Below are 22,987 nucleotides of genomic sequence, written 5' to 3' on the forward strand. Positions count from 1 at the left end.
AGTTTGTCGAACTTCATATATTTAAAATTTAATGTAGTACCAAATATTTACTATATCTTCGTTTTATACTGAGAACATTCTGCGCACAATACGGAAAACTATGACATTAAATAAACCATACATTAAATGACCCTTTCTAGACATTCACTTCCATGAAAGAATAAAGGTACAAAACAGATGTTGCATTACATGCAGCCCATTTAATAACTGTACATTAAATTACAATCTGCACATAGTGTTTCACTGCAGTTCATAGACTGAGCCATTTGGTCAGACACAGCTGTGCTTTTATTCTCTCTCTCTCAGCAATGAAGGTGAAGGTAAGGTCCCCTTCAGATGGCAAGACAGCCTCTTGTCATCTCTCAAGTCTTTCAAATACACCACACACACCCAGACTCAGTGAGTGTACAGAGAGGCTGTAAAAACAATGTCCCTGCGTATAGCAAGTGAAGCCCTCTCCATCTTGCTGCCCAGCACGGAGTCTCCCACAATCCTGGCGGCCTGCCGCACCTCCTTCAGCACCTCGTCCAGCCGCTGGATGCAGCGCACCACGGTGCCCTCCTGCACATCGGTCAGCTGGGCAATCTCCGCAAACGGCTGCAGGAGTTACACACAGACATTCAGGCATGCAGAGCAGTACATGGCCCTCTGGCTTTGTGCTAGGCACTGAGATAAATACTAATATTAAACAATCACAGGGCATTCCACTAGTAGTAAAGTTATGGTGTGGTGCTACATCAAACACACAGCTAAAGTCTCTCATTCAAGTCTCTCCTCAAAACCCATTTGTATAGGAAAGCTTTTAACCTATAACTCTACTTTGACCCTCTTATTTTTCTTTTAAATTGCCCTTTTTATTTGAACTGGCATATGTCGGTTACTTTCCACTCTTGCAACAGCCTGTGCACTTTATGTTTGCCTCCTAATTTATTATTTCATTCTACTTTCTTACCTTTTACTTTTAATCCTGCCTGGCTCCCTTTTTTACCCTACAATGTTCAATGCTTTGAGTACATGATAAAGCCTCTATAAATAAAATGTATTATTATTATTATTATTATTACAAACACTATAAGGCTGTTGGATCAAACACTGCAAGGAACACTATAAGAAGACACACAGTATGGTGGCCTGACAGGGAAAAAAGTCACGGGTGAATGAGCATCATGACTCACCATGCCTCTGGCCCAGCAGTACACCACCTCAGTCAGGCCAAATTTGAACTGAGACACGAAATCCTCAGCAGTCTGAGCTATCCCACAATCCCTCTGCAGCTCACCAATTCTTTGAGCTACACACAGCACTCGGTCAATGCCCTAGTGAGGGAGAGGAGAGGAGAGGAGAGGAGAGGAGAGGAGAGACAGAGAGAATAGGTGAGAGGAGATCCAACGGGTATATTGGTCATCACTAAACAGATGTGTACACACACACACACACATATACACCTCTGTTCAGTCAGCTCTGTTTCATATGCCCTTTCCATACACACACACACACACACACACACACACACACACACACACACACACACACACACACCTCTGTTCAGTTAGCTCTGTTTCATATGCCTTCTCCATACACCCCACTGACACACACACACACACACAAAGAGAATCAAAGTCAAATTACTGTTGGACTACCTGTGAACAGCCAGCCTCCAGTGTTCAAACTCTAAAAGACTTCCAAGCACCATGTTCCCTAGCGCTTTCTCTCTGTCTCTGTCACACACACCCACCCCCACACACAGATAACCCTGGAGTTCATCACTAATTCAGGGCATCTATAGAGCAGTTCCCTGTTTGAGGGCTGCTCAGTAACACACTTAGCAGCACGCTAGTAGGCAACACACCCCGACATGGTGCAGTCTGTTGCTCAAGCAGCAGGTGAAGTGTCCTTGCCAGCGGGTGGATGATGGTGAGTGTGCGTGCGTGTGTGCGTGTGTGTGTGTGTGTGTGTGGCTAACCTCCAGTCATACAGTTCAGACAGAAGTGATTCAGAGCCTACTGGACACACAGTAAACACACACACGGTGGCCATTTGCCCAACTGCTCTACCCTAACTGGGGCATGTCATCATGTGATCATCGAATAAATATAGAACCACTGCACAGGCCAGGATGAGCACTGCAATTCCCTTTAAATAATTTCAGTGAATCTTAGGTAATCATATAAATGATGGAAGCAGCGTAAACATTAGTCATGCATGGGAACCTGGCAGCTGACATACAGCAGGGACTGAGAGGACCACAACAGGGTCATCACACACCTGCCCATCACTAGGGTCATCACACACCTGCCCAATACTAAACACATAGACCAGGAAACCACATGGCCACTCAGAACTTAAATGTATCCCATCTGTGCAGATACGGACACGGACACGGACACGGACACAGACCCATACTGATTGCATGCTCTAATCCAGGTCCTCTAAGGCCTTAAGTAAATAAGTAAAACCACAGACAACACATTCTCACACACAAACACACAACTAACCAATAGCACTAACTTTTTATAATAGTAATACTGTATCACACACACACAGAGAAAGAAAGAAAGAAAGAAAGAAAGAAAGAAAGAAAGAAAGAAAGAAAGAGAGAGAGAGAGAGAGAGAGAGAGGATGTCCTACCTCCTGCAGTGTGTTGGTGAGGTGGGGCTCCACCTGTGTGTTCTGGGAGAAGATGAGGCAGGACAGCAGGGCAGCGCTCTCTTCGGGTGCGAGGGGGCTGAGGGTGTTCTCAAACAGCAGCTCAGTGAGCAGCAGCTCGTGGCTGGAGATCTGACAGGCCACGCGGCCCTTCAGCTGCACCGCCCCACTCGTATCGATGTACTGCAGCGCCTCAAGAACCTGCCATCACAAGGCCAATCATCATCTACCATCACAGTCATCATCATGATCACATACCATCATCATCTACCAGCACAGTCATCATTATGATCACATACCATCATCATCTACCAGCACAGTCATCATTATGATCACATACCATCATCATCTACCAGCACAGTCATCATTATGAAAATGAAAACAAAAAGAACACCCCAAATTTGCAGATTTCCCTCCATGGCAGTCTAAAAGATTGCAAATGCCTTTAACGAATACTTCATATCATCAGTTCAAGAACTAGCATCTATGTTTCCCATTTCCCATTCCCTTCCCCTCCCATCCTCAACAACTGATATGTTTTCTTTCTTTGAGATCACACAAGATGATCTCATAAAGAATGTGAACACTCTAAAAAACTCCAACAGCCGGGATAGCTATGGCTTAAATACTGTGTTTTTGAAGACTCATGCTAACAGCCTTATACCTATTCTTCATCACTTAATTAATCTCTGTATCAGGCTGTCCGTTTTCCCCTCCAGCTGGAAAACAGCCCAAATCACACCGATTTATAAAGCCGACAACCCTTATCTGGTCTCTAACTATAGACCTATAGCTATACTCCCAACAATGTCCAAGCTGCTTGAAAAAACGTTGTACAATCAATTAAGCCGCTATCTAGAAAACAGTAACAGGCTAAGTGACTGCCAACATGGTTTCCGTGCAAAACGGTCCACCATGTCTGCCTTACTACTTTTCACTGAGGAAATTCATAACTCTCTCAACAGAAGACACATTACTGGAGCAATTTTGATCGATCATCAGTAGACCACCTGATTTTATTATCTTCTTATTTAACTGAGAGATCACAAGTTGTCAAAATTGACCATGCAATATCTCAGCCCTTGGGATGTGGTATGGGTGTCCCACAGGAAAGCATTCTGGGGCCTTTACTCTTTCTTCTATATATTAATGATCTCCCAGCTGTGTGTAAATACTCTAAATGCCTAATGTATGCTGATGACACTGTGCTCTTTCTATCTGACCCCAACTCTGATATGATGAACTCCAAACTGTCATCTGACCTTCAATTTGTACATAAGCGGTTGAATGACAATCACTTAACCATCAATGTTAAAAAAACTGAATGCATGTATTTCCACTCACCCAGAAAGCATCTATCCATCACTAGTCCTGTAATCTTTTCAAATCAAACTCTTGTCATCACCAAATCATATAAGTATTTGGGAGTACTACTTGACTCACACCTTACATACCGTTAACACGCTTCCAAGCTAGCTAAAAAGTTAAATCAGAATCTATATGTATACAATAAGATCAGATACCTATCCTCTACTGTCTCCAAAACCTATCTGCAAGCAATCATATTCTTAACCATATCATAGTGTCTACCAATATGGTCCCTCACCACAAAGGAAGTTACTGAACCCATCGCACGGTTATATTACCGAGCTTTGAAAATCCACAGTAATCTTCCCAAATGAACACACCACTGCACTGCGCTCACTCAATCACATGCTCTGTCTTTTCGGAATTTTATCTACAGTCATGCTATTTCTTTTTATTTTCAACTCCAACACAGCACTTCACAAACACTCATCTCTCTCTTATCAACACATAACATGCCTCAAGTGCGTGTAACTAGGTCAGTCTCCACGGCCCTCCACCCAGTGCCCTCATACAACAATGGCTTTGGCCAGGTCCTTCATACATACGGCTACCAGAGTTTGGAATGGCATTCCTCAACACATCAGAGAATTACAATCCAGCACACAATTTAAAAAAAACTATAAACTGCTACTCCTTAATACATACACTTGCAAACACTGACCTCTATCTATCACTGTCTGTGCTAAGTCTAATGTCTATATGTTTGCTTTGTGTTGTATGTAAATGTGATGTGTGATTCGCCCTGTCCCTGTTACTTGTTATATGTGCTGCAGAACAGGAACCTGCTGGAAATCAGTTTTTTTACTGAGTCAGGCCCGTTTTAAACTGTAACTTTGTTACTTTTAATACTTTCCTGTATAATAAATATGAAATAAAATAAATAAATAAATGATCACATACCATCATCATCTACCATCACAGTCATCATTATGATCACATACCATCATAATCTACCATCACAGTCATCATTATGATCACATACCATCATCTACCATCATAGTCATCATTATGATCAAATACCATCATCATCTACCATCACAGTCTTCATAATGATCATATACCATAATCATCTACCATCACATTCATCATTATGATCATATACCATCAGTCATCATAATGATCACATACCATCATTATCATCTACCATCACAGTCATCATTATGATCACATACCATCATCATCTACCATCACAGTCATAATGATCACATACCATCATCTACCATCAGTCATCATTATGATCATATACCATCTTCTACCATATCAATTGTCATCCATCCATCTATCCATCTATCTATGCTGGCATGAATCTTTGGTCTAGTGTTATGGCATCAAACAAACCTTAATTCTCTGGTAGTACTCTGGCAGAAGGGAGAGCGACTGATCAGACACAAGGAACAGTAGTTTATCCATCTCCTCCTGAACCTGCATCCTCTCCTGGACACGCGTAAACTAAGAGAGGAAGAGACAGACGGAATGAAAGAAACAAAAAATAAATCATGAAAAAAAAGGTCATGAGATGGTATTTTGGCTGACAGGGAAGTAGTGTGGCTTGACGAGAAAAAAAAAAAACAGAGACGTAACAGTTAAGAGAAGAAAGAGAGAGACGAGCCAATTGCAATGCCAATCTAACTCTCAGTTCTGTTTGCACCATGCATTCCAACACTGTGGCCATACAAACAGTCTTGACAGGCATAATCTTGCCACTTAGTTGGCATGGCAATGGTAACGGAGAGGCAGGATATGTGTGGTGTGTGCGTGTGTGTGTGTGTGTGTGTGTATGTGGTGATTAATGAGCTCTAATGAGATGGCTCTTTCGTATCTCCTGCTTCCTGTGCTGAAGCCGTTGTGCCCGTTGTGCCAGCTGTGCCAGTTGCCAGGGGAATATCTCTCTGGCTGAAGGCCTGCCATCCTGTCCTCTATTATGGAGTAGCCATCAACACATGTTTAATGCAGAGCTACACAAACACATGCATAATCATACATTGATACAAATAATCTAGACTATCACAATTACTTCAGACAATTCATCTGAGATCTTTAACATACTACTCAGACACTCATTTCCAGCTACCATTTTTTCCATTTCATTGCAAAATTACATAAATCAATGATTCAGAAGGTTGAAGGCATTTGATAGTGTTTGTAAATTAAGTAAGTGATTCTGTAAGCCATTTTCCAAGGACATATTGTAAATAATCAAATGAATTGAACTAGACAGCCACAAATTAGATAACTGTTTACTGTTATACTGTTTACTGTTAAATATAGGCCTGGCCTAAATGAGAAACACCTTTATCCTTTGCACTGGGTTTCAATGGTATGAGACGTAGATGAGATCTATAGAGAGCTGAAGATTGAGAGGGGAAGACACAGAGCACAGCAGTGATGAGAGGAACAGCAGGAGGGAGGGAAGGAGAGAGGAGGTGGAGGCATGAGGAGGAGGAGGCAGGATGTGGGGACCATGGAGATGAGAGAGGAGGAAAAGGATGGGAGGGTGTTGGACAGGAAGCAGGGGGCTGATGATGTATAAAGAGGAGCGCTGACTGGTTTGAAAACGAGGAGATAAGAGAAGTAAGAGAGGAGGAGCAGAGGGGAGGAGAGGAGGTGCTGTACAGGAGGGGGCGTGGGGAGCAGAGGGGAGAAGAGGAGGTGCGGTACAGGAGAGGGCGTGGGGAGCAGACCTGCTCGGAGAAGGTGGGTGAGTGGATGCACTTGAAGTCTTTGAGGCATTCCAGCAACACACGCTGCCTCATCACCCCCTCCACCACCTCCACGCCCTTCAGGTGCAGGTCATTCACAGGGTCAAGGGTCGTAATGCCGTTGGGGTTGGACTCGGCCAATCGCAGTAGCTCTTGTGTTGCTGTCGATATAGCCTGACCTGGAGGGTCCATTCTGCAGATAAAGGGGACAGGTACAGTAACGCTCACACGGTAGTGAACACACACTCATGGACATCACAACATCAACACAACACTTACAACTGCATCACACCATGTCAAACATCAGTATATTCAAATATGCTTGAGAACTAAATACTGTAGAACACAGCGGTCACACCACAGCTGGAACACACATGCTCTTCTGACACTGTACTTTTGTTTCATTTTCACATTGGTTTACTTTCCTCCATTTTGTATAGGATGCATAATAGATTAGATTAGATTAGATTCAACTTTATTGTCATTGTGCAGAGTACAAGCACAGAGACAATGAAATGCCAGAAGTGCAACACTACTCCACCACTGCATTCCCACACAAGAGCACATGTTATTGCATGTGCTGTGACTGATATGTGCACTCCATCCTTACTGTTTGCTTTTATTGGTGCGTCATATTTCCTATATATTCTCTGTAAATAACCTGTAAATTGCTTCAGAGCCAAACTGGACTGAACTGGAGCCAAAATCCATGTTTGTGTTGACCTTAAAGCTGATTCTGATTCTAAAGCTGATTTTATAACAATGCTAACAAAGCTATAACAATGTTTGCAATGCACAATGTTTGCATTCTCAGCTTTTGTACTTAGAACAAGTAATGAGGATGTTTTGGAGGGCAAAAGCAACTCACTAGCTGTTATTGCTATTTGATTATGATTGACTGTAACATTCGATAATCTATGCTATAGATTGACCTACGTATTTAATGTGTTTCTATACCCCTAATAACATACACACAAGCACAAGAGCACACACCTGAAGCGCGGCTGCTGTCTCTTGTAGTAGTTGTCAATGATCCGCTCAGGAATCACCTTAAGGGTCTTGACTGTGATGGCTGAGATGTCCTGCGACTTCAGCTTCTGCACCGTGTGACTGCAGGGGCCTGCAGACAACAAACCCACAAGCAGGTGTGAGGTGAGGGATGAGGGGTGAGGGGTGAGGTGAGGTGAGGTGTGAGGTCAGACAGAGGGCTGCACTTTTGGACAGCTGCACAATTCATACGTGCTTTTTATACTCATCTGATGCTTCATTGCTCTGTGTGTGTGTGTGTGTGTGTGTGTGTGTGTGTGTGCGTGTGTGCGAAGGTGTGTGTGTGTGTGTAAAGGTGTGTGTGTGTGTGTGACTGACCCTCTGGTGTGAAGAGTGTTGTACTGTAGAGGTGAGTCAGGCTGCTGTTGTTCTGGGTGTCTCCTCCAGGCTCCTCGTTGCCTTTCTCACAGATGATGAGGGTGGTGAAGGTGCGATTGACTGCATCATTAGACACCTTACAGAGACACACACACACACACACACACACACACACACACACACACACACACACGATAGCATGAGGGAGAGGGATGAGGGAGAGGGATGATCCACAGGTCAGGCCATATGCCATATGTACTGTATGTTTTCTGTCTTCTCACTTGTAGGATGACACCAAGGGCGTTGTGGTGCTGGGAGTTGCTGATGATGACAACCCGTCCTACAGAGAGAGCTTTGAGGCCGGACACTGAATCCATCACTGCTTGCTGAAGAAGAAGAGAGAGGAAATCCAGTGTGATGTTTCATGGTCTACAAAGGGCATGATTACAGGGATACACATGTATGCTCCTAGGGTGAGGGGAGTAAAGTAAAGTAAAGCACACAAACGTGTGTGTGCGTGCGTGCGTGCGTGCGTGCGTGTACCTGCAGAGCCTGACTGGTGATGCGTAGCTCAGTGATGGTGTGGTAGTAGGAGAGCAGGTCAGACAGCTGACCCTCTGTGTCCATAGGAGGGAGAGCGGAGAGAGTCTTTTTCAGCTGAGAGATCCTCTTCTCCTGAGCCTGAGGTGGACAGAGAGACATACCAAAATAGATAGATAGATAGATAGATAGACAGATAGAGTAACATGTCCGTGTAAAGGGGCTCATGGGAATAGTACCTGAGTGTCCCGGTGGCTCTCGGAGAAGCTGCGTCTCATCATGTCAGTGACCCGCAGGGCCTCCACGCGCAGCAGGTTGAGGATCATGGTGTAGGTGAGGCGGAACTGGGACTGCAGGACAGTGGGCTTGCCCTGAGGAAGCAGAACACCTCAGACACACGAGCCTTATCCTCAACCCAGCCAGCCGCTCTTTTCCTACTGACATGGCTGCTCCTCGTGTTGTCATGGTAACTGTACTCTCTTTAACCAACCCTCTATGTAACTTTGTTATGGAGTCAAGAATGTGTGTGCCAAGATACAATATTGAATATACAAGGGAGGTGAGCAAGTGTAAATAAATGTAACTACACAAAACACTTATATAATGCTTTCTAGACACCCAAAGCGCTGTACAGTGAGGGCTGGGGTGGGGTGGGGGCTCATATACACAACTATCAATGTGCAGCACCCACCTGAGCATCCATGTAAGAATATTATATAATTGTGACACTAACAAGAGATAAGACAGCCAGATCCCAAACAGGCAGACTAAAAGTAAAGGGCTTCAGAATTTGATTTGGCTTCTATTGACGCCTACACTGGAATCATTAATAATGAGAACTGTGTTCAGAGCTACCATCAGATTCAGCATGATTCATGATGACAGTAGCATACACAAGCTTATTTTGTACTGAAGATCTGAACTAATGTTTGCCAACAGTGCAGTCAGTCAGCTTGTAGCCTGCACAGGTTGCCCGTGTCTTCATATGGGATCTATTTATAGCAGCGCTCTCTCAGATGAAATGAAGTGTCAAATGAAGCCCATTGAAAAGCCAAGCACTCACACTGTTGGGCAGATTAATGTGAAAGTGAGCTGGTTAATGAAGCTAGTGGCACAGCAAGCTGGTCATGGGTGTGAAGAGTGACAGAGAGTGCTGTGTGCTGAGAGCTACAGCTACAGGTACCTAGAGCACTCACAGATGGGCGAGTTTTAAGATAGGCTGATCATACTAGCAAAACATTAGGGCCATACATAATTACATCAACACAAAATGGGATGTATGAATCGATCTAGTTTTGGATGAAAACACAAAAACTGTGTGATGTAGTGGAACGGTGCCTGTGATTGTGATCAGGACAGAAAGACTGTGCAGCTGTGGACTAACCAGCATCATGACGTGGAGATCTCCCATGTCGTGAACACCAGTCTTACACAGGATGATGACCGTGCCTGTGGCGTCCAGACCCCTCCTACCTGCACGGCCAGCCATCTGAATATACTCACCTGCAGTCAGACAGACCAGGGTAAACACACACGCACGCACACACGCACGCACGCACGCACGCACACACGCACGCACACACAAACACACGCACACACGCACGCACACACACACGCACAGGCACACGTAGAAAACACCTTTATCACTCCATAATTGAACACACACTCATACACAAATGCAGACAAACTCCATTGTTCAGAGAAATAAAAGCAGACACAAACAAACACATAACTCACAAGCACACAGTGACACACAGCAAACCTAATTACATGGATCTGTGATTGCATCAGAAAGCCATCAAAGGCCTCTTCTGTGTGACACATTGAGCTGAAAGCAGACAGCACCATGGCAGATAGGACCCATCCCACATCATTCATCATGAGCCAAACACCTGGCCCTTCAGCGCACACCTCACCGTTCCTATCACAAAGGCATCTCCCAGCTAGCTCCCAAAAACTGCTTTTAGCATCTCAAAGGGTGACTAATACTTGTTTATGAATCATTTCATTTCAAGTGTTCCATTTCATAATCAAGCAAAACATGAAATCATCATGTAGACTCTGCTAAAGTGGGGCCACAACAGTTATGAGCTGAACAGACACATAGACTCAAGCAGCCAACCCATTCACCATTGTCTATTCAACATGTAGGTCTATATTATATATACAGGCCATAAAGATGGTTTGCAAACCATCTTTTATCCATATCAACAAATATAATTTCCATGCATTTACTCATCAGAGATCCAAACCAAAAACAAGACAGTCATTGTGTGTCTAGATCTCTTACCGGGCAGCAGATTCCTAAATCCGGTGCCATCATGTTTGCGGATGGAGTCAAAAACCACTGTCCTGGCCGGCATATTCACCCCCATGGCAAAGGTCTCTGTAGCAAACAGAACCTGTGTGTGTGTGTGTGTTGTATGTGTGTGTTGTATGTGTGTGTGTGTGTGTGTGTGTGTGTGTGTGTGTGTGTGTGTGTGGATTAGATCCAACAACAGATCGCCATTACTAGTCAGTAAACTTTAGGAAGAGTTTGATCAAATGGCTCACCTTTACAAGCCCACGTGAGAAGAGCATCTCAATGACCTCCTTCAGGATTGGCAGGATGCCACTGTGATGAACACCAATGCCCCTTTTCAGCAAGTCCCTCATCGACAGGATCTAAAAAGCAATCATCAACAGCCATCAGCCATCTTCAAAAGCCTCCACAGAGTCCAGAAACAGGCAAGCAAACCAAAGCAGGTCCTTAACCTTCATACAGCAAAAGTTCCTCATCCATCATCCTCCATCATCAGTTGTTAATAAATGTTACTGTACTTTCACTTCAATACTCAACTGCAGAAGACTTCTGAAAGAAGAAGCTTTGGGTCGTAGAAAAACAGATCACAACAGAGGCCTGGAACCTCCTGCACCTCTCACCCTCCACCCCCACCTCACCTCAACCCAAGCCCAACCTGAGGCAGCTGCCGGTCGCCTCCTCTCAGACGACTCATGCTCTTCTGGAAGAACGAGTGGACCTCGCTCTTCTCCGTGGCGCTGGTCAGGTCCAGTGTGCCCAGTGAGCGGGCATTATCATCGCAGCGCGTCCGCGAGAACGTGAACGCTACCACCGGAGTCTGCTGCCGCTGAGACAGGAAGTTCAGCAGCGTCAACCACACAGCCTTATCCTGCGTGGAGCAGAGCAGAGGAGAGTACAACGTTATTTACAACGTAACAATAACGTGATGTCCCACAGTCACACAAAGGAGTCTTTCAACTGTGAGTATTCTACTCCAACTCAAACCAGCACACAACCCCACAGACACATGCAGACACAGAGACAGAGACTTCAAATGAAATCAAGAGCCACAGGGACTCAAACCAGGTCTGAGACAGATTATTGTGTAAAGAGGCAGTGAATGGAGGGAGACCTGGTTGGGCGTGGTGTTCTGAGATGTGTTCTTGGTACCAAACGACTGGGCGTGTTTGCTTGTGCGCTCCTTTTTGGCATCCACAGCTGCGTAATACCTTTAACAGAAATCCAGCAGTCAGGAGAACAGCAGGCTCACGATGTCTATCCAGGGAGGATTAAATGACAAAGACACTCCACATGTCTCCAACTACCCATCAAACTGTCAATCTGCCCTGGCCACTGTCTCTGTTCTATGTAATGCCAGCTCAGTGTGGTCTGGTGTGCAGACTGTACCCTTTAGTGAGGAAGTTTCCGGCAGGATCAATCAAGAGGAAGAGCTCTTTCTGAGTCTTGGTGCTGTTTCCTGTGTAGAGGTAGTGCTCCAGGGGTACAGGGCGTTTCAGGGTGCTGATGACATAGATGTGCCTCTTCTTTAGGCGCCTGGGGGAGAAGAATCACAGGAGAGTGTACTTAAGAGCCATTCGTAGACATTATCGTAAACATGCTAATTACCAACCATTTCATTCGATAATTCTAAAAGAACAATGTTTTTTAATACTTCAAAATAACATTTGCTAAATGAACCTTACATTTTTCAGTAGCCATAGGTGTGTAGATTTGAACAAAATCTAGTTTGGTTCTTACCGGGGCTTTTACTGCCTGAAATATCCGATTTTGTTTACCACGCTCAGAGTTTAGTGCTGGGCTGGTGGGTGCTTATTCCCAACCTTTCTCACAGCACATCAACGGTTAGCCTGAGAATTCTCGTCAGCAATTCAAAATTCCACTGGAGCTCCAAGCGGATTTGTACACGCAGCCTTACAACACTGTTTACAGCTCTTTGAGTCACGATAAAATGTAATTTTTGGTACATAGCTAATTTAGATAAACGTGTGGTATGGGTGCTTGCATTTCTTTAGGAATCCGTCGTCTTGGTTTGTATAGAAATGAATATTAAGTGACACATACACGTAAGAGGTTGGACATACGTGACGGTTGGTAATATGTCACGTTCCTATAATTAACTCGGAGTAAATAAATTCATCTTAACTGCCTATGCAAACATTCTGTCAAATTTCATCTGAAAAGTGTGTAGTGGGGTAGAGAGAAGGACATTGCAATGACTTACCCGATCCACTCACTGAACTCCAATGCATTGGGAACTGTGGCACTAAGCAGGATAATGCTTACATGCTCTGGCAACATGATCAGGACTTCCTCCCACACCACACCTCTCTGAGGGAGAGAGAGAGAGGCAGGGGAATGCCCAGAGGAGAAGAACAAAGAGGAACAAAGATTTTTCAGAAATGAATCAAATTTTTCATCCTGCACCAAGTGTTCAGAATTCAGATGCTTAGATAAAAGCAGTATTTGTTAAGATTGTTTGGGTTTCGATTCTATTACTCCTTTAGATGAGAGCCTCACCTCAGCATCATTAATGTAATGAACTTCATCAAAGATCACCCACTCCAAATCCCGAATAACTTCAGAGCCATTGTAAAGCATTGATCTGAGGGAGGAAACAACATATACACCATACAACTTATCTTTACAGACATTATGATCATTTCTGCTTAATTGTGGCCTCTGATTTTGCATCAATTTTAGCCTCTGAACTTTTAAACATTTACTACAAATCGTTTGGCAGCTGAGCCCATGACAGAGCACACAGCTCTGTCACTCACTGTCTTCTTAAGGTTCATTTCAATATGTAGCCCGTAGGGGATAAACCCCTTGGTTGCCAGATGAATGCTCAACCCGATGGCGGATGCCTACTGTGGCATGCTGTGATGTGACACTGAGGCTGGCTAGATTAGACCTGGGACTCAGAGCTGCGGCACTGACCTGAGGATCTCGGTGGTCATGATAAGGCAGGAGGCCTCAGGGTTGAGCTGCACGTCTCCTGTCAGCAAGCCCACATCCCCAAACGTAGTCTTAAAGTCCCGGAACTTCTGATTGGAAAGGGCCTTAATGGGGGAGGTGTAGATTGTCCTATGAAAAAGAAAGAAAACCCATGTGGATATACACACTCTGTGTACACACATATACACACACACACACACATGTGGATATACACACTCTGCGTACACACATATACACACATACACACAGACCTGTAAACACAGCCATGCATGTCCACATGCTTACCTCGTCATGTGTTTCTGGGAGAGTGCAATAGCGTACTCTGCCACCACAGTCTTGCCAGCTGAAGTGTGCGCTGCAACAAACACAGAGTCATGGGCCTCCAGTCTGAGCACGGCCTGCTTCTGAAACACGTCCAGCTCAAATGACCACTGCAGGACCACGAGCGGGAGGAGGAAGAGAGAGAAGGCAGTGAAAATTCTGCTGATTGGCATGCCTTACAGTAGAGAGTCTGCTCTGACAGGAATCATTAGTATACTGAATGCATCTGAACTTGCAATGTATACCACTATAGATGCAACAGGGTTCTAGGTTTTATGGGGCATCAAAGCTATTGTGTTGACAGCATAGGCAAAATGATACATGTGTTTGCTGAATAGGGCAGATGGTCAGAACATGCCAGATTGTCATGTAAATTGTTTTGTGAGCATGGTGTCAGTTGTCTGGTCAGCTGATTTTACGGGTAACGTTGTGAAAGGGTTGTCCAGAATTTTACTTAAACATAATTTATAAATATAAGACAAATAACAAAAACATCATGATCTTGATCATATTTTCCCATAGAGTGCCTTTGGGACCATGTTTCAAGTTTCAGGATGGATACCTTAAAAGCTGGATCAGGGACACGTTTGTAGAAGTCCTCGCATGGTGAGGTGATGTCCACAGGTATGGCCCACTTCTTTGTGTCTCCCTCTTCACTTGTTCCTTCCTTCTTCCCAGCAGCGGTGGCAGGAGGATGAGAAGAGGACACAGGACCCTGAGAAGAAAAACAAAATCAAACACTGCCATGAGGATTTAGCCTGACTAGCTGATGGTTAATCTAGAGCTATGCTACGTGTGTGTGCCAGTTTAAAAGTAAAGCTTTCCCCCCTACGATACCTCCTTAATTCCGAGGTCTTCCAGGCTGTTTGTTCTGGGAAGTTTTGGCGTCTCGGCACTTGCTGGTTTTCCCTCCTTCTCCTCTGCATCAGGAGCGGCATCAATGATGTCATCAAAAGTGGCCAAGAGGGACATCAAGTTCACTTCCCCTTTCGTCGTTGTTTTGGCCTCTGCAGATACAGCAGTAACATCAAAGTGTCAATGTGTACAACTCAGTTTCAGGGGTGTGAGGGAGCTGTGTGGATAAAGTAGAAATGGACCCATACCTTTAACACTGAAGTCCATTCCTGTTTTCAACCCAGGAGGCACTGTTAGCAAATCTGAAGAGGAGACACTGTTTTTAGAATCAGGCAGGAGAGAAGGCAGCTATTTACTAAACACCGTCGTTCAGGTGAAGATGCTAAAGCAGTGGTTCTCAAATGGGGGTATGCGTACCCCTGGGGGTACGTGAAGGCACTCCAGGGGGTACGTGAGATTTTAAAATATACATATTTAAAAAGTAGAATCCATGCAAAAATACTTTAAAAACAATTATTTAATATATATTTTAGGAAGATATAAGTTCATAAAATTAATTTTATATTTCAGTAGGCTATTCAATTTTATTATATTAAAAACCCAACCTGTTACATGCCACCCACCATCACCTGTCAATCACTGTCAAAACTCAAACAATACAGTCGTGGTTGAAGCGTAGCGGTTAGGGGGTACTTGGCTGAAAAAATATTTTACAGGGGGTACATCTCTGAAAAAAGGTTGAGAACCACTGTGCTAGAGGACCTTCTGTCTAATACTACAATTCACTGAGATGAATTCCCCCCCTTAACAGTCCTAATACAAATAAGCATTTCAAAGAACATATAGGAGATACTCAAAAATAAAACTTTGAGGAAGAAGCAGATTATATCAGATAAAGGGAGCAGTAGCCCACCATTCTCAAAGTCAATGTCCTCTTCCAGCTCTGACTTCTTCTTTATCTGTTCCAAAGTCAGTTCCTCCATGGCAGCTATTGAAGGGAAGGTTTTTGGATGAAAGAACAATAAAAAAAGAGAAAGGCCCAGAAATGTTTAAAAATAGCAAGCAGTCTCGATGACAAAGGGAAGACAGACAAATGTGTGTAGGTGCTCCAGTCCTACCCGGCAGAAAGGGGTAGTTGGTGTTACTCCCTCTCAGGCTCTCTGAGGGCGGCCCTGGGGCCCTTTGCAGGGACAGTGAGTTTTTGGCAGACAGGCCTGTGTTCTCCAAAGGCACCTGCAGGAGCGACAAATTTCCCTCTGGATAAAGTATTTATCTATCTATCTCAGATAAACATGTGTAAATGTACTGACTGCAAACTTAGAACTTACATTTTCTTTATTAATCTAATAGTGAGAAATTGGAGGTAGGGCAATAGAAAATATCTTTAAGTAATTCCTTGCTGACATTAAATCTGTGCAAATGTGAGATTTGGTTTTAAAGATCATATTTTCTAGTCGCTACCTCTGTGAAGTCCAGCAGCATTCCTGTGGTTGGATCTCTCACCACGGATAGACCAGAGTGCAGAGGGGTGGGGGGACAGTGGAGAAGAGAATCCAAATGCTTCTCTCTCTTGGTCAATCTAATATTAAACAGGAAAATGCAACATGCGACAGAGAGAACAGAGTTTTGACAAGGGCATTATTACACAAGTATACAATCATAAGACCCATATTTACTGTGTGAAAAAACTTTTCACACACTTGATAAACTTCTCGAAAGCAGCATCAGTGTCATGGATGGGCAACCATGCTGGGTCACTCAGAAAACGCTTCTCCACCTCCGCCTGTAAGTCCACGGTGAATGGAGGCAGTCCATGTGGCAGCTGGGGGTTGGCACACAGCAAAAGTGTCCAATTTTAAATATCACTCTCATCAATACAAATGTTATCTTTTAACAAATCAGAAGTACACTGAAAATTGAGAAATACAAAAATGAGAACAAAGTGCTTTGAAGTATAGTTAGAAGTAAATGACCAGCTTACTGTGGTCAGTGGATGTAGAGGCTGGTGAGAGGGGAGAGGATGAGTCAGGAGTTCAAATTTCCCGGAGCATCCAACCTCTAGCAAAGACAGAGGCAGGTCTGCAGGCCCCAGAGGAGGCAACTCTGCAGAACGACATCAGTAAGCAGACCATACATTAGTTTAAATGGTGCAGCAAAGCTACAGATAGATTAGACATTTCCCGTGATCCATAACACCATCTTGCTCCAAGCTATTAAAAAAACTACCACTTTATACTACAAGCCGTCCCACTGGTTGCCACACACAGGGATGTTTACAGCTAGGATAGCTGATGTTACATTCATTTTGTGTTACATTTCTGTTAGCCACTGGCTAGCTGGCAAGCTAGTAAAAAATCAGAAAATGCTTTCAGACATTACACACCTGCAATGGTCATTTTCACAACATCTGTAGATTTAATGACTGCACATTAGTAAAATCGCTTACCTATTCTGTCCATATCTTTCTATGGGGCACCGGACTGTTTCCAATCAACTTAGTCAGCGAAGTTGCAGTGTTCATACCAGATATGTTGGCACTAGTGTGTCAGTTTACTGTCTATGGTGTCAGTGTGTGTAAGGCGGATGTACGTCTCGCGGAAGTGGGTGATTCTTACATTTCAAAACATAATTGCAACTTTTTGTGAGATAATTAAAAAAGTATGTTGGTGTGGTTTCTTTCATTGGTTATTATTGTATTATCCAAAAGTATAACGTGAATAACTGTTTTATTTATTATTTATTCATCATTCGACCGATTTGTCCCAACAGAGCTATGACATCATTTTCCTGCGCCTGTGTTGATGTGGAGAATCGGTGGGAATTATTTGAAGCCAGAAAGGTTTGCTTAATAAGACAATGCAAACATGCAGTTATTATATTAAAACATAGTTATCTGGTTTTAATGTAACCGTTGATATAATAGTCTAGTACACTGCCCATTGAATTGCTTAATTTGATCGATTCTATTAACGTTAGCACACATTCGATTAGCAAGCGGTGCAAGCAGATGATGATGATGATGATGTTAACGTTAATGATGTTATATGCTATCAGCGTTTCACATGTAACAACTCAACTCTGCAATAGAAATAGTGAAACTGCTGATATCCTTTTATAGGTTTAAACAGCGTGATCAAGATGGTCGTCTTTCCAAGTGCTTTAACAGAGGAAGAAGAGGCATTGCAAAAGAAGTATGCCAAATTGAAAAAGAAGGTAAGAGTCATACAATGTGTGTGCACTTGTTATGACATGAGCACTTGCACGCGTACATAAACGACGAGGATTTGTTTTTGTTCCACCTGACAATGTTTCAGTCGCATGTTTTTCCTTTCAGAAAAAGGCCCTCCTGGCTTTGAAGAAACAGAGCTCCACTAATCAGAACAATCAGGCAGGACTGAAGAGAAGTATGTGTTAAGGTCGACAGTTAGTAAGTGAAACAGCTGCTAGACGAACTTCTGTTTATGTCGAATTTTCTCTTCTTTTCTCAGCCTTGTCAGACCAACCTGTGCTGGACTCAGCATCAGCTACAGAACAGGCAAAGAAACTCATTAAGTCTGGGGCCATCAGTGCTATCAAATCAGAAAATAAGAACTCTGGTTTCAAGCGCTCACGGACATTGGAATGCAAACTTAAGGTGAAGACTGTATTCCACATTGGTTAAGAGTGTACTAATTGTGAGCTACAGTATAATAATTGGTGTAAGTAATGGTTATCCTTTCTTCTTTTGTTTTAGGACCCAGAGAAAGGGCCGGCCCCAGCCTTTCAGCCATTTCAAAGAAGCTTCTCCACTGATGATGAGCCTTCTGAGGTAAATGTCTCACAAATGACTCACACAGAAACTTGGGTCTATCACAAAAGCTGAGCAGTGGACTCAATGAACACACACAGTGCAACTGTCTGTGTTGTATAAAGCTACTGTATGGGTAAAGATGTGTGCCCACAGAGAATCATCAGTAGTGTCTCGTAACACAACAGCAAGCAATACTAAACACTGACACTGTGCTTCTGCTAGGCTGACACGTTACAAAACATGCTGTAAATGGTTATGTAACTGAGATCAACTGATGTAACAATATGAAATGGAAAGAACTAATGAAACTCACCCATCATCAACAATGAGCACTTAAAACATTCAATGTCTTAAAGTGTAAGTTCATTGTAAATTGACCCATAGCCCTGTTGTATAAGCTCACCACATGCAGCCCATCGGAAAAAGAATGAGATCATTTGGGACAACGTAGGCCAAGTTATGGACAGGCAGCTTAAAGCAGACCAATGGGGGCATCAAAACTGAAACTGAAAGTAACTTACCACTGCCCCATGGGTCTGCTTTAAAGGTGCTCTAAGCGATGCCACACGTTTTTTAGGCTAAAACATTTTATGTCACTTACTGCAAACAGCACCTAACCAACCGCTAGCTCTCTGTGTCCTGAATACACTGTAAAAAAATGCAATCTCTCTGACAGCCCAGGCTCCAAGAACGGCAACAAAAACAACCTGGGAAAACCTAGCCCATAAAAACATAACAAACTGTTCCAGCAAATCACAGACGAGATGCGTGTTTAGGAGAGTTTCAATTGCACGGGAGCAGCATGGGAGGGAGGGGGAGGAAGTAGCGAGCTAGCTCTCTTTTCTGTTTGAAAGTCAACAGAAATGACGTTGCCCAGCATCGCTTAGAGCCCCTTTAAGCTGCCCGTCCATAACTTGACCTATGTTGTCCCAAATTGTCTCATTATTTTTCCTATGGGCTGCATGTGATGAGCTTGAACAACAGGACTATGGGTCAATTTACACTGAACTTACACTTTAATGTCATTCACTGGGTTGCACTCTGTGCATACAAAAATGGGTTATATAAATAAAAGTGACTTGACTTGACTGTCTGCTCAGTTTGGTATACAGTACATCCTCTTTGGAAATGAAACCATGTTAATATGTATGAAAATCCCCATAAAGCTTTATTGTGGCGCTACTCAGTCTATTAATTTCCCTCTTCCAGTCTAGCAAAAGGACTCAAAGATCTCACAAATCTCTCTATGATTGGTAAGTATTAAGTTCAACTTGGTAACCTTTTTAATTGTTTTGAGTTTGGCCCACATTCTTTGAACAGTAGGTCCACACCGCATAAGCTAAGACATCTTTATCCATTATTTTTAATGTAAGTGTTTTGTAATTGTAATTGCATTCTTCCTCCCCCTTTCAGTTTTGTGACTCCAGGTGATCGTTCCCGTGAAGATGAGGAAGGAAGTGGGACGCCATTGCCTAGTGGGACGCCCTTGCCTAGTGGGACGCCATTGACGCCATTGCCTAGTGGGACGCCCTTGCCTAGTGGGACGCCTTTGTCTAGTCGAGACACCGACCGTGACCAAGAGCGAGAACGTGAAGTGGAGCGAGAAAGAGATCGAGAAAGAGAGAGGGACCGGGAGAGAGACAGAGAGCGAGAGCGGGACAGGGGCAGAGAAAGAGACAGAGAGCGCGAGCGTGACCGCGACAGGAGTCGAGAGAGGGACCGTGATCGTGAGAGAGACCGCGAAAGAGACCGCGATCGGGAAAGAGACCGGGAGAGAGACCGGGACAGAGATGGACCATTCAGACGTGAGTGTCCACAGTGTTGTTTTAGAAATTTTTGCCAACATTTGTGCTGTATCTTAAACTACAACTCAAAACTGTATTGGTGTAATTGTCAATTGTTCATTGCTATTCATAAAATCTGACATGTATGTTTGCTTTTACATACATGTGCGAGATGTGTTATGGTGTATACATTTTATTAAATGTTTTTGTGTGCACTGTTGTAGTAGAGCGGGAGAAAGAAAAATGAAAAGTGATGCAATTTTATGAAACTTGGTAATATCTGGCTAATGTGCGTGTTGCTCAGGCTCTGACACATACCCTGAGCGGAGAGGTGCGCGGAAAGGCAACACGGTGTACGTCTATGGCACAGGCCTGGTGGAAGACAGCCTGCGCACTGCCTTTTCCCCACACGGCAACATCATCGACCTGTCCATGGACTCCCCTCGCAAGTATGTCTGCAGTCATGAGTACAGCTGCCCCCAAATTCAGTCTGACAAAAACATTACTGTTCATTATGTGAAAGATTGTGGCTTTAAAATACTAAAATGGATTTTTAATGAAGGAAAGCTTGCTTGAACTAGTTAAATTAGATCAACAAATAAATCTAATATTGTCTCTAGTGTTATTATCACTAACAGTAAATGTTTGGTATGTTGTACCTCCCTATTCCTACAGTATGTGTTGTAAGGCTGCTTCATAGAATAGTGACATGTCTCAGGGTAATGCTCTTTCTCTATCGCACCAGCTGTGCCTTTATCACTTTTGAGAAGATAGAGTCGGCTGACCAGGCTGTTGCAGAGGTGAGTGACACATGAAGACTTTTTTCACTTTCCTCAATTTTTGACACATCTTTCCTTTATAGATCTAGATAGGAATTGGGTTTGAGTATTTTCCAGGTTATGGAAAAATGTTTGTGCTTCCAGACTTTTGCATCTACAGTAGGCCTACTTTGTTTGGTGAACTCAAAAAGTAAAAACATTGGTGTGAAAGCACATTCCAACACAGACAGCTTCCTCTGTTCTGATCCAACAATAGGCCATTGCAGGTTTTTTGAGGGCTGTGAGTTCATAATCATACTAAGTGGTTGGCCTGGTTGGGTACAGATCCTAAATGACCAAATGACTAAAATCTTCTGCAACATAATAGCATATGTAACATGATTCTAAGATTATTTATTTAGGTAATGGTCATTTAGCCCTAATTTAAACGACGGGCAAAGTACCAAGTCAGTGAAGGAGCAAGGTGCCTCATGCATGAACTTTGTTGTGTTGTGTGGGTGCCATGTGAGAGGATTTAGCTGACCCATTAGTGTTTAGGATTAGGATCTTCCTTGTAGTGTTGAATTAGCAAACCCATTTAAAGTTAGCTTTAGCTAGACTTTAGATTTTGCACTTTGCCCAAAATTTTAATTAGGGCCCCCAGTTTTTTTTTTTGGATAATGATGTCAAATATAGTCAGATAAATCTAACGCAAAGTCAGGAAATTTGAGTATGGAAAAAGTATGGAATTTTGAAAAAGTGTAGGAACCCCGTATCATTGGAAAGACACCCACTTGCTTGATGCAAAGCTAATAGTAGGCAAATTGGTCTTGATCCATTAAATCAATCTGTTTCAACATCAGATGAAACAACAGGTAATATTATCTTTTGTATCACTCCATACACTCTCCATTTTTCTTTTTCTCTGTCTCAGTTGAATTGCACTTCAGTTGGTGACATTCCCATCAAAGTCAGCATTGCCAGAAAACAACCTATGCTGGAGGCAGCCACAGGCAAATCTGTCTGGGCTTCTCTGGGTAAGTCTCCAGTCTATCACAGAAGAAGGCTGTTGCACATGCTGTTTGCTATCCAAAAAAGTAATGCCTTGTTGTTTTTCTTCTCCACAGCTGTGCAGAACAGTGCGAAGGGTTCCTACAGAGATAAGAGAAACCAAGTTGTGTATGATACTGCAGACTTATTTAAGTAGGTTTGTCTAGTGCTGTTTCTTATGTAGTGTGAGTTGTGAAATCTTCTGCTAGTGCTCAATAGAAAGCCGGGGTGCTTGCTTTTGTACAGATGCATTTACAGATTAGTAACGTTTGTGCAAAGATGCTTTACTCCGTTCATGTTGACAGCAGCTTTTTTTCTTTTTTTCTGTGGCACTCAATAAAGCTTGTCAATACACTTTTCCATCCCGGGGTTCGTGTAGTGTGTGATGTGAAGTGTAGTGCACCTCAGTGTGTGTTGTACACACAGTTCTCATTGCACTGTAGAGTAGCATCACATGCATCTATCAGCATGTGTGCAAAAAGGTAAAAGCGTAGGTCAACGGGGGCGCTGTGTCGCAGCAGGCTACAGCGTCCGTACCATACACGGGTCCGAGT

The 22,987-nt window shown here is 43.4% G+C and overlaps 2 protein-coding genes across 2 annotated transcripts; one reads left to right on the forward strand and one right to left on the reverse strand.

Moving 5' to 3' along the window:
* Nucleotides 1-180: 180 nt before the first annotated feature.
* Nucleotides 181-17,635, reverse strand: skiv2l (SKI2 homolog, superkiller viralicidic activity 2-like). Its single transcript, XM_042077292.1, has 29 exons — nucleotides 17,498-17,635; nucleotides 17,033-17,154; nucleotides 16,752-16,873; nucleotides 16,513-16,630; nucleotides 16,170-16,284; nucleotides 15,965-16,039; nucleotides 15,300-15,353; nucleotides 15,034-15,203; nucleotides 14,759-14,911; nucleotides 14,161-14,306; nucleotides 13,858-14,004; nucleotides 13,438-13,522; nucleotides 13,142-13,248; nucleotides 12,307-12,453; nucleotides 12,032-12,128; nucleotides 11,576-11,788; nucleotides 11,172-11,282; nucleotides 10,909-11,020; nucleotides 10,003-10,121; nucleotides 8,858-8,989; nucleotides 8,622-8,759; nucleotides 8,360-8,464; nucleotides 8,079-8,214; nucleotides 7,707-7,833; nucleotides 6,696-6,906; nucleotides 5,353-5,463; nucleotides 2,629-2,847; nucleotides 1,176-1,316; nucleotides 181-597 (listed from the first exon to the last, which is right to left on the reverse strand). Exons 1-29 carry the CDS (start codon nucleotides 17,508-17,510, stop codon nucleotides 397-399), a joined length of 3,747 nt encoding a protein of 1,248 aa, XP_041933226.1. The 5' UTR covers nucleotides 17,511-17,635; the 3' UTR covers nucleotides 181-396.
* Nucleotides 17,611-22,795, forward strand: nelfe (negative elongation factor complex member E). Its single transcript, XM_042077301.1, has 12 exons — nucleotides 17,611-17,709; nucleotides 17,821-17,890; nucleotides 18,170-18,264; nucleotides 18,386-18,455; nucleotides 18,540-18,685; nucleotides 18,785-18,859; nucleotides 20,051-20,094; nucleotides 20,255-20,646; nucleotides 20,930-21,074; nucleotides 21,371-21,425; nucleotides 22,318-22,420; nucleotides 22,511-22,795. The coding sequence occupies exons 3-12, from the start codon at nucleotides 18,190-18,192 to the stop codon at nucleotides 22,588-22,590; spliced, it is 1,185 nt and encodes a 394-aa protein (XP_041933235.1). The 5' UTR covers nucleotides 17,611-17,709; nucleotides 17,821-17,890; nucleotides 18,170-18,189; the 3' UTR covers nucleotides 22,591-22,795.
* The last annotated feature ends 192 nt before the right edge of the window (nucleotides 22,796-22,987 follow it).

The sequence above is a fragment of the Alosa sapidissima genome, chromosome 21 (assembly GCF_018492685.1).
Source record: "Alosa sapidissima isolate fAloSap1 chromosome 21, fAloSap1.pri, whole genome shotgun sequence".
NCBI lineage: Eukaryota > Metazoa > Chordata > Actinopteri > Clupeiformes > Clupeidae > Alosa > Alosa sapidissima.

Bases quoted from the DNA above. Each gene is read 5' to 3' on its own strand.
- skiv2l (XM_042077292.1), bottom strand. The intron at 15,354-15,964 runs GTGGGCTACTGC...TCTCCTCTTCAG, and splicing joins GGACATTGACTTTGAGAATG to ATTTGCTAACAGTGCCTCCT. The intron at 8,215-8,359 runs GTGAGAAGACAG...TGTCTCTGTAAG, and splicing joins CCCTTGGTGTCATCCTACAA to GTGTCTAATGATGCAGTCAA.
- nelfe (XM_042077301.1), top strand. From the start codon at position 18,190: ATGGTCGTCTTTCCAAGTGCTTTAACAGAGGAAGAAGAGGCATTGCAA. The intron at 21,075-21,370 runs GTATGTCTGCAG...CTATCGCACCAG, and splicing joins TCCATGGACTCCCCTCGCAA to CTGTGCCTTTATCACTTTTG. The intron at 22,421-22,510 runs GTAAGTCTCCAG...TCTTCTCCACAG, and splicing joins ATCTGTCTGGGCTTCTCTGG to CTGTGCAGAACAGTGCGAAG.